General features: G+C 31.8%; 1 protein-coding gene across 4 annotated transcripts in view; it reads right to left on the bottom strand.

The window, feature by feature from the left end:
* Nucleotides 1–12,364, bottom strand: part of LOC145277035 (peroxisomal leader peptide-processing protease-like) — a 214,181-nt gene that overhangs the window by 48,176 nt on the left and 153,641 nt on the right. For all 4 annotated transcript variants that reach the window (XM_080128662.1, XM_080128663.1, XM_080128661.1 and 1 more), the window contains exons 3-4: nucleotides 11,707–11,933; nucleotides 4,925–5,062 (exon numbers count right to left, since the gene is read on the bottom strand). In XM_080128662.1, the coding sequence (XP_079984788.1) occupies nucleotides 4,925–5,062; nucleotides 11,707–11,933 (365 nt within the window). The remainder of the gene's footprint in view (nucleotides 1–4,924; nucleotides 5,063–11,706; nucleotides 11,934–12,364) is intronic.

The raw sequence follows: 12,364 nt of genomic DNA, 5'->3' as shown, positions 1-12,364 counted from the left end.
TTGACCGGAAGTCAAGATCAGCTGATTTGATTGCGTGTGAGTCATGTGATCAGGTTAGCTGAATCGACGAGATTTGGTTGCAATTTGGACGAGAGCAGACGGCTTCATTGTTGTCTCCTCCCCTTCGCTGGGGGTGGGGAATGAACGCTGACGTGGTAGAAATAAGACCTACAACAAAGGCTAAATTCGCTTTCCAATCTTCTGTGAATAAACTGGAAGGTGAATAAAAAAAAATATAGAACCCATTTCTTGTCTTGGTGTGAAATAAATCTTCGTCCCCAAAAACAGGTATCAAATCTCCCTCCCAGGCGAGAATTTCCAGATGGACCAACAAAATGGCAGAAGGTATGTTCAAATGACATGTCACACACATATTCACACTTAACAGCATATGAACATATGTAATAGAAAGACCACTAGACGAACACACACACAACGACATTAACTCTGATAAGATAATCAAACACACAATCTTTTATAAATAGACACGTTTTAATATAGCATCTCGATTCCAATTTCAACCAATATACAACAAACGCTCATTTTATGATACGACAACGTAACAAACACTCATTTGGTGTCCGTTGACCAGTTTGCATCGACGATGTGATATCAAACCTGGGGTGAAAAATACAACGTGGAAGTAGGTCCTGAAATTGGAATGAGATTTCATGTCAAGAAAAAAAAAAAGACAAGAAAAACACATAAAACACAATAAAATGTCTGGAAAAAAAAGAAAAAAGAAAGAACAATAGAAAAAAAAAGCAATACACATGTACAACCTTTTCACAAAGAAAGAAAAGAAAGGCATACAGACACACAGATGTAAAATTTTATATATAGAAAATAGTTTTAAAAAAATGTTGATCGTATTAGGAATTAGCTCGTTATGAACCGAAGAAAAATATCACTTAATGTAAAAATTAGAAGGGAAAAACAAAGAATTGCGTTATTCTGTTTAAAGCAATGGACTGATGAGACAGTAAGAAAATGTAATGGGAACACGCACAAATGAAATTGTTTTGAATTGTCAATCATGATTTGAAATATTTACACTGTTCCAGAAGTTTATAGAGGAAATGGCCATCGCTTGTTTTGAACTGGTAAAAAAAAGAAAAGAAAGAAAAGAAAAAAGAAAAAAAAGAATTGATGCTCTTTTTCAGGCCAGAAGCAATGGACTGTTTCTGTAAATCGTGAACGTTGTTTTTCCAGTTTTAACGGCATTTTTGAACATTTTTTTAAGGACTGAAGAAGGTTGTTTTATGTAATTACTTAGAAGTTAATGTTCATTGTTAGAAAAAATGTGTATTGATGATTTGATATTGTATTATATAATGTATAATTGTTGTTTTCCAGGGGTCTGCAAAATAGTAATTTAAAAAAATAAAAAAAGAAAAAAAAGAAAGAAAAAAAATCAGAAGATTAGATTAAGATAAAATGGTCGGTCTAGTCAAATTAGAATTTTAAAAAGGGGGCAGGTTTAAATTTACATAGGCGGTTAACTATTTTTTTTGAAGAGATTCACAGGACCCTGCAAGGGGGATTTTTTAATAGGTTTTTCGATTATGAAAAATGCTATTTTCACCGTCTGTATGTAGCTTGATTAAGCTGACCAGTGTTACGGTTGAAAGATCATATTCTTCACATACAATAAAGATGGGAGTATTGCAGGCCTATGGGCTTAAAAGGCTTGTTGTAGCTGCAACGAAGGTGTGCGATAGAATGCACCCACATAGATTAAGCTTGCAGATAGGGCCGCCTGTGAGCTTCGGCTGATTGAAAATGCCCAATCATGGGAGTAATAGAACTTCCAACTCAAGAGCGGACGTGTAGTGGTGACGTGACCACTATGTAGTGAATCTGAAGTAGGAGAAAGAATAAAAAAAAAAAGATAAAATATATGCCGCTAATACTTAAGAACTTTAGAAGTCAGAAATCTGTCAGATGAGATGTCGGAAAATTTTTTTTTTTTTGAGATAAGGCGGGAAGTGCCTTGATATTGGAATTGGCATGGGATGGCTGGAAGACAGCTGTTAATGAACATTAGGTTACTTTACCCACATCCCTGAATGATGCCATATGGGCCATGAAAAGGGGTCTGGCCGAATAAATTATTTAAGGCGGGAGACATAGAAAACATTCTATGTTTGCGCCGTATATTTATACAAACGCTCATTTTGTGCCGTTCTTGAACCAGAACACCCAGAAAGAGTGTGGGAAAAAAACAACATAAGGTCCTTTCATTGAACAACGGTGAAAACAAAAAACACACAATATAGACACAACGGAAAAAAAAGACATATTAAAATTATGTATAGTTATATATTATGCTAAATAAAGAGAAATAAAAAATAAAAAAACAGATAGCACGATCGACATACAGATAACGAATTGTTGATTTTAAATATGAAAACACAGAAAGAAAAAAAATGCTATGTTACGGTGTAAAACAGAGGAAATTGAAAAAGAAAGATATATCAATCGACATACTGATAATAAATTGTTAATTTTGAATATCCAGTCAATGTGTAAAACAGAAAGAAACAAAAAGAAATAGAAAAGAAATATAAACTTTAGTTACAGAGTGTGAATGAAGAGACTTGTCACAATTACAAGAAACATGTCAATCAAATATTTGTTATGAATTTATAGGTTAAACAATTATATACAGTTAAAATGTGGTTAAATTGTAAAAGCTTTGCATACTTTTAGGAAAAACAATGTGTTTTTTTTTTGTTAAGAAGCAAGGGACAGTTTCTGCTAATGTGAAATTGTTTTTTCTCTAATTGTACAGTTTTTTCGTAAGAATTTTTTTTATTTTTGAGATTCTGTGAAGTGGTAAAGGTGATGTAACCGACCTCGGAATTTGCTGATGTGGACAATTTTGGGTTTCCACGAATCTATGTTTTGTTATTTGTAACTTTTTATTGGTGAGATGAAACTTTGTGAATGATTATAAGAATTTTTTTTTTATTTATATTTTCATGCGATTGATATTTTCTCACATCAGAATTGTGCTGGTTTTTTCTTCTTCTTGGACATGTATTTTTTTTTTTTTCGCAGAATGGAGGAGGAGTGAATTTTTGCCTTGTGGGGTTTATTGAGATAATGATTAATTTATAAGTAAGAACATGTTAATTAATTAATAATGATAGTAATAATAATGATGAAATGTTAAAAAAGAGAAAGAGATAAGATTTAAGCAGTGTAGAAAAAAGACACACTACTGGGTTGAATAAAGGGTCAACTAGTTCTTAAGTTTGGAAGAGTCAAAAGTTCAGTCGATATTTATTCTAATTTTCAAAATGGTTGTAGAATTTTTTTTTTTTGTGTGTCATTTCTTCGTGGGATTTTTCTCCAGATGCGTAATTCGGCGGGAGACATAGGAAAATGCTCTCGTAATGTTATAAGAAAAATCTTTTATCTCGTATGAGTCATGTGCTTGTGGAAACACGTTATAGTGTGACGAGAGATATCGTGATCTCTGCATGATCCTAAGATGCGAGATGGAGGCCATGGGGTCACAGAGAGTTGTTGACTTTCGAGGACGCAAGGATTCGCGCCACATGGTATTATTTGTGGATGTAATTTTATCTATTTGAATTATGATCTATTGAATAAAGATATGACAGTTCCTTTGCCAGTGGGGTGAGCTTAGGATTCCCTTAGAAAAAGTGGGTAGTAAAAAAAATGTATGTCTTCGTCATACATTTTTATAAATAATGGGGGAAGGAAAATGTTAGAGAATGGATAGAGAGAGAGAGAGAGAGAGAGAGAGGGAGAGTGTGAATTATAGTGTAGACACGTTGACCGGAAGTCAAGATCAGCTGATTTGATTGTGTGTGAGTCATGTAATCAGGTTAGCTGAATCAACGAGATTTGGTTGTGACTTGGACGAGAGCAGACGGCTTCGCTGTTGTCTCCTCCCCTTCGCTGGGGGTGGGGAATGAACGCTGACGTGGTAGAAATAAGACCTACAACAAAGGCTAAATTCGCTTTCCAATCTTCTGTGAATAAACTGGAAGGTGAATAAAAAAACTATAGAACCCATTTCTTGTCTTGGTGTGAAATAAATCTTCGTCCCCCAAAAACAGGTATCAAGTCTCCTTCCCAGACGAGAATTTCCAGATGGACCAACAAAATGGCAGAAGGTATGTTCAAATGACATGTCACACACATATTCACACTTAACAGCATATGAACATATGTAATAGAAAGACCACTAGATGATCACACACAAACGACATTAACTCTGATAAGATAATTAAACACGCAATCTTTTATAAATAGACACGTTTTAATATAGCATCTCGATTCCAATTTCAACCAATATACAACAAACGCTCATTTTATGATACGACAACGTAACACTAAGAGTAAATTACGGAGTCAGAATTTTTAATATGCATTCCAACTCCTTGAATTTCAAAATATATGGATTCTCCTTATTTTAAAGTTTTCCAATATTTAAACTGTCCGTTGAATCTTTGGAGATTAAATAATCCAACTAACTCTTACCGTTCTTAGGAGTTTTATCTCCGACTCAGTAATCCTGCTTAATAGTCCAATACACTGCTGCAAGTAAAACAGATATTAAACTACTACTACTGATGATGATGACGACAATAATGATTTTTTTTTTTACTAAATGAACTGTACAATCCTTCTTTAGAGTAAAGTTAAGATGATTAAAATGAAATATGTTAAATTACCCAAAGAGGCTTACCAAACAAATACGAATTATAATAAATATGGCAACAATTATGTTCACCTCTTCTTTCAACTTCCTGTGGCTATTACAGATTTGGTTTAACACGTACGAGGCTTTATGGACACAGGTTGGGAACCATTCATATGAGACAAAGAGTGATACAGTCATGAATTTATAATCCAATGCAAAATTCTTAAAAAAAAAAAAATGTACCTTTTTTATCATTGCCAATGACGTGACGACAGGTAATCACCAAATCAGCCTGGAACACAATTCCTGAGCCGTTTCCGAGTCGGCTGATGATACGGCAGACATTTGGTAAAATCCTTGTTACCATGGAAACCTTCATGTCTGAAAATTAAGATATAAAGACAAAATTTTTATCTTGATTTCATACATCACTACATTATTTTATGCAAATCTTATATTATCCAAGTATTATACTAAATGTGAGTTAATCAATGTTTGTTTTGCAAATGCTTTTTATGTAATAACACAAGATGCATACTAAGATATACTTTAGTTCTGGGGCTGAGTTATTCATATTATTTGGATTATTCGAACTACTAATCTCATCTTGAGTGTTGTTTTCACAATGCCTTGATCAACGTCATCTCAAACAGGAATCTTTCTGTCGAACTTTGAAATTTGTAGGGAATTTCAAACGAAATCCTTTATTTAATCCATGGGAATAGCATGCTCTCGTTCCATCAGCCATGATTGGGTAAAAATCCTAAATAATTCACAATTGTATTGATTGAACCTACAACCTCCAGAAGAGTGTAACTTTACAAGTAAATTTTACCAAGTACTTTATTCACTATAACACGGGTCCTTGTAGACAATTTTAGTAAAAATTTTAGCCATAAACCTATTTTGTTTCTAGATGTACAATCTTATTACTTCTTATATATCACTATTTATTACCACACTAGCAGGACCAGTTTTCTGGAATTGCCCCGGGTAATATAGGAGAATCCTAAGTAAAAAAAAAAAATATTAAGTAATTTTTTTGAATGAATGAATGAATGTACTCATTTTCATGAATGGTCAGTAGTGACATCCATTACTCCCCACAGAATTGGTGATCTCATAATTTTGTGTGTACATTATAAAGCTGTTCATGGGAATTGTTTATTTACAGATAAGTCAAAAGCATAAAATATGAATAGGAGTAATGCCTAATAATTAGAAAAAATAGAAAACGTTTACCCAAAATTTTATGGTTAAAACTGAACATTTCAGAAGAATGGAATTTAAATTATTTTAATCTTTTAAAAATTAATTATTTTCTGGAATGTTTTTTTTTTTTTGCAATTCTATAGATTTTTGCAATTCTATAGATTTATAGACTATAGTTTATATTAATGAGATTTGTTTATTTCAAAACATAATATTGAATTTATTTGCATTTTTTATATACAAATGCATAGTAAACATGAAAAATAAATGTATCCTCAGCATATATAATGTTAATATATATATAATGTTAAAATATATATATATATATATATATAATTAAAATTTCGAAGGATCGTAATATATTTTATTCAGATTGCATGAAATGAAATATATGTGTTATCAGGTACAAAAAAAATATTTCCTCTCATATATTTTTTGGAAACTGCATTTTACATGTAAATTAATTCAAAATTCAATAATTATTGATAATTTCGTGAAAATTTGACCATTAGTTAGTTTTCTTTCTTTTGTTTTTTTTTATTACATTTTCACCCCAAACAAGACACATTGCCACTTTGTTGTGGGGGCTACTATCAGGGGCATAAGCATCAGGGGTACTGTGTAGGAAGTTGGGCAGCAAGATGTCGGTTCACGTTATACTTGAACTTCTGCATGTCAGTACAGTTGGGGAAGCAGGGACCCGGAAGGGAATTCCAAAGTCTAGCGGTTCTGGGGAAGAAACTACTGGAGTAGAAGGTTTTCTTACATCTAGGGATCTCTACTGTGTAGGGATGGGATTTAGCTGCTTGTCGGGTTTGTCAGGGGTATTTACGTCGAGGGGCACAAGTGCTTGCAGTTCGTCAGAGCATTCAAGTACTTGTAGAACAGGCAGAGGGGTGCAACATTTCATCGATGTGACAGAGGCTGAAGTTTAGCTGACAGTTCAGGACCTATCAGATTGACGACTCTCTTTTGAACCCTGTCTAGGAGCGAGAGACTAGTGGCAGATGCACCAGACCAAATATGACAACAATACTCCATAAATGGGCGAATAGTGGCCTTATAGAGGTATAGGATACTTTCAGGCGTTAATAGCTTTCTAACATGGTAGAGTGAACCCACCTTCTTTGCAGCATTTCTAGCAATGCTTTCAATGTAATTTTTCCAACTCATGTTTCCTGTGAATGTTAGGACGAGGAGTTTAAAGAAAGTACTTTCAGATAAAGAGTCTTTGGCCATTGCTATTGGTGGTAGAGAAGGTTTCTTGTAATTATTAAAGGAAACAAGTTTAGCCATGGCAGCATTGAATGTGATCATCCATTTTTGTCCCCCATTCCACTAAAGATTGGAGGTCATTCTCTTGTGTTTCTGCCATTTCTTTAGATATGTGTCCATTTGTTTTCCTGTCGTGTCTGTTATAGAACATAGTGTCATCAGCATATATACCCATCTCAGAGACAATGTTGTCAGGGAGGTCACTTATGAATATAGTTGATTTGGAAGATAGTTGACGCATTATTGTGAAAATGCAGCCTAATTTAATGCATAGAGTTGTGCACGAGATATATGCATGAGACTCGGGGGCCTTATGCCCAAAATTGTATTCAAATTATAAATACCAAAAATAAATCTTTGGAATAAACCACATATTTATATGATAAATTTCAAATTCGTCACCTCTATAAAAAACCCAAAAAAACACCCTTTATATATGTATATATTTTTCACAAGTTCAACAAAGATTCCCAAATTTGACTGAAGAAGGTCGGAGGTTACATTGTTCGAAACTTTGTGAAAATAGTACTGTCACTGAGCATTTCAGGGGTTTGAAGAAATGGAAGTTTAAACCCTTAAGTTTGAATAAAGGTGAAGCAACATGCAATATATGCAAACTTATCTTTATCAATGTCCATCGTTCAATTTACAGTAATCGATGTTGGCAAAACATGTTTTTCTCTTAAAAACATATTTAAGATATGTGCCACAAACATGTAATCGATTTTGTCACAAGACATGATTTTTTTTTTTTTTCAAATCAACTTAGCACAAAAACCTGACCTGATGAAGAGAAACAGACGCCATATTCTGATTCAGCAATGCAAAAATACTGCAAATCAGTTGAAGAAATCTAGACAACATTCAAAAAGTAAAAAATTGTTGTCGATTGTTATTAATTTTGAGCTCTAGTTCCACCATTCTCTTACATTATTTTGTAATCCTTCTGCCCAAAAATTGTATTCCTCCCTGCCCATGCAAATGTGAATCATGATACAACCAGATTTTATCTGATTAGGTCAGTAAATAGCTTCAGTAATTTTTTTAAAATGACTCGCATTAATTATTGAAGTTTGTTTGTTTCTAAGGAATAGATGTAGCGATTGGTCAAAGCTATAACAAATTAATTGACAGTGACCATTGAAAACGCTTGAAATATGAATATTGCTTGATTAACAAAAAATTGTTTATTATTATATGTTTCCATTTCTTTAGAAAGAAAATATCCTACTTCCTCTATACTATCAGTAATAAAAAGAAATAAAAATCGGTTTAATATAAAAATAGATTAGAAATATAATTTTATCTTTTCAAGAACATGGACCAATATTTACCATAAATAATAGTCAAAACAGAATTAAAAAATAAAATAAAACTGTAATTTACATAAATTATATAAATCTGTAATAATAAATATAATAAAAGGTAAATCCTTAATTTACACAGGATGAGAGAATTAAATTATTGAGAACATAAATAAGGAATCCAAATACAATATAATAACATGATTTTTTTTTTTTTTTTTTTTTTTTTTTTTTTTTTTTACAAAGGCATCACCACATTATCAAAGCCCAGAGGCCACTCAAGGATAAGGGTTAAAGAGTGTACAGTAGAAGTTGGTCAATATAGTAATCATTAGTAATGAAAATTTGGTAAATTTAATAACTTATATGGAACGGCTCATCAAGAACTTATTTACTTTAGACTTGAACAAAACCATATTGTAGTCAGCCGGAAAGCAGGAAAACGGAAGACAATTCCACAGGCGTGCAGTTCTAAGAAAGAAGCTTTGTTCATGGAATCTACGTTTAGGTTTAGGCACAGATAAAGAGTGGGGGAAATTATTGATAGTGTTTACAGCTAGATTAGTGCAAAATAACCTTTATTTAAATTCATAAAATATCATTAACGAAAAAAATTCATTGACATAAGCAAGGGAGATAATAGACTATATTTTTAATATTTTTAATGCTTGGGTTGTCTCATCCACCAAATTTAAAAATAGCACAATGATGGCAATGAACAGATCTCTTTTTTTATTAAGAAAAAATGTTAATTAAGTCTAACAAAAATTTCATCTAAAAATAGGTGTGTTAAAACGTATTCAAGTTCTAAATATATATTCATTGTAATAATGACTAATATGTTTAGCATATACCAAAAAAATGAATAAACACAAAAAAAACGTAAACATATCTATGAAATAAAAGTTAATTTCATATTAAAAACCTAAATACACTCATTGTAGATTGAACCATTGATATAATAATTTTTAGATAATAAATATTAGTTATTTTGAAATAATAAATGAAAATTATTATAGAAGATATTTTAGTGTTGATTAAAACTATAGGGAAAAGTTATATTAATATGAGAAAAAAATCGTGAATAGCTTTACTATTAAATCAAACACGGATCTAATATCATAACATATGATGCAAATATTCTTCAATTTTTTTCGGATTTATATGATCATACATACCCATTTATTTATTTTTTTTTTTAAGTTAAAAAGTTCCTGCTTTTCTTGAGATTCAGTGTGGGAAATATTCAAAATATACATAAAAATTATATGATTGTTTCTGCGCTACAAAACAGATACTGTCAATAGGGGACATTTTGACATGCCGAAATAAATAAATGGTAAGAAAAATAACATCTTGGAATTTGGAATATAGCTATTCTGTAAACTATTTGTATATATTTTCCCAAATCTCGGTACTCTGTATATCAAATTTCGAGTCTGTAGACTAAAAATTGATAGAGTTATTGCATAGGGAAATATACAGACACACAGACAGACAGACACACAGACACGTTCACTTTTATAGATATATAGATATATATATGATGTACAGTCTTGTTGATACAACAAACACACGCAAAGCACTCACAACACACATACACACACACACACACAAACTTTGCAAATAGTCAGGAATAAAGGCTTCCAAGTCACACATAAGGAGATTTTTAAGTATATAAACTGCAAAATACTGGTCATGAAGACGAGTCTCAGCTATAATAATCACTTAATCTGTTTGTTTTTTTGTTTATTTAGCATACAAATAAAGAATTTGCATTTTTTATAAAAGAAAGAAGAAATAATGGTTATCAGTAGCGATGTAGCGATATGTACGATGTATGTACACAGAAAAAGATTTAGCACAGTAGTCAGGAATGGACAGTACGGGTGTCAACTATAATAATTGATTAATCCGTTTTTTTTTTCAATATTTTTATTTAGCATACAAATAAAAAAATTTTGGCAATTGTACTTTAAAAAAAAAAAAAGAAAGGTGTATCTAGCTTTTATAAAATAAGGAAATAATGGTTATCAGTGCCGATGTTTCGAAAAACAGTATGTCCGATCTAAACAGAAAAGATCTAACATGGTAGCGTAACTGTTTAATAAAAATTAATATGTAAGGTATACTTAATGTATAAATGGTTTGTATTAGGTGTATTTTATATAAAACGGTTGCCTCTTGTATAGAGTGAAGCCATATTGGTAACTTTCTGGAGCGTTTGTTTTTGTAATAAAAACTAAGATTCTGAAATACACGAATAGTCAGTTTCAGCCAATGAGATTTAGTGGAATGTGAGAAGGGAGAATTTATTATTTTTGTATTGGGAAATGGAAGGATTATGTTATGGATATGAGTATATGACCCAATTAATAAGAGTGCAACCCCATATCTGTTGAAAGTGTGGAAATCCTCCCGGTGATGACTGGGAGTGGTAAGAGTACTTGGTATTTAGAGGGGAAAATACAAACTACTTCCTCTAAAGATGGTTGTGATTGATGGTACTCCTAGAATGTCACTCCTAGAAATGTAGGATTTTATTATAATGACAAAATGTGGCATAAATGGCATTTAAAGGTTACATAAGATGGGGGATAATAGTGTAGACATAATAAATTTGCATGTGGCATCTGTTGTTGCAAACCTACAGTAATTTGATTCAGAGGAGAATTTCTATAATGAAAATATTATATACATATATATATATGTATATATATATATATATATATATATAGTGATCGATAGTGATAAGTAGTAAGATTGTAGATTTAAAAAACAAGAATAGGGTTAAGGCTCCCAAATTGTCTGCAAGGACCCATGGCTTAATGAATAAAGTACTAGGTAAAATTCAGCTGTGACACTCTTCTGGGGGTTGGAGATTCAATCTTCAGTGCGGGTGACACTCAAAATACAACTGCAAATTACGTAGAACTTCTACAAAGCCATGTCTGACAGAATGAGAGCATGCTATCCCTGCATATTAAATAAAGGGTTCCATCCGAAATTTTGTGCAAATTCCTGAGTTTGATAAGATACGCCCAAAGAAGGTCGGAGGTCACATCAGCCAAAACGTTGTGCAAATAAAACTCAAGATAAATAATAATAATAATAATAATAATAATAATAATAATAATAATAATAATACAAAGAACATTTAATTCACATTTTTATTGAATTCCCATTTAATTTTCATCAAACTGTGAACCAAAAATACTGAAAACTGGATCATACCTTTGTTTAGATCCGTTTCTTGTAAAAACGAAAACGACGAAGGCGTGATGGATACAGGCAGTGCTGTTAAATGGTAAGTTTCTCTTATTTTAGAAAAAGTTCCATTTGACCAAAATTTAGAAAAAAATAAATGTCGTAAAATTTCAGAGAGTGAACAGACTAAAGTGAGACCAACCCAGTACCTCTCTTTCCAACAAAATGGTGAAACCACAATTCCAATTGGAAATCTGTAACAAGAAAATACAAATAAATTTCAAAATAGAAATAAATTTTGTGCAGCAAAATGATCTGAAGAACTTTGTATGCTTAGTAAAAGTGAATTAGAATAAATTACGTTATATAGAGATGCATTTGAAATTAATAATTCTGTTTAGAACACAACTGAACCCTGATACTTGACTTTTGCGTTTTAAATTTCAATTTAAACCATTATTAGTGTTGGGACGATTCCTAAATTTTTTCCGATTCCAGGAAAATGTTGACTAACAATTCCGATACCAAGTATGATTCCGATTCTCGTGGAATTGTTATTTTGAAATATACCATTATATAATCGAAAGTTTTTGTGTAGCAAAAAAGTTTGGTACAGTGAAAAAGTGGAAATACAGTTAAGGGAATTTCGAAAACGATTTGATTTTTTTCGTAAAATTTCTTTCAT

Source organism: Euprymna scolopes, chromosome 5 (assembly GCF_053919585.1).
Source record: "Euprymna scolopes isolate OS-2025 chromosome 5, ASM5391958v1, whole genome shotgun sequence".
NCBI lineage: Eukaryota > Metazoa > Mollusca > Cephalopoda > Sepiida > Sepiolidae > Euprymna > Euprymna scolopes.
The sequence above is the reverse complement of the archived record's forward strand: the minus strand, read 5'-3'. Positions and strand labels throughout refer to the sequence as shown.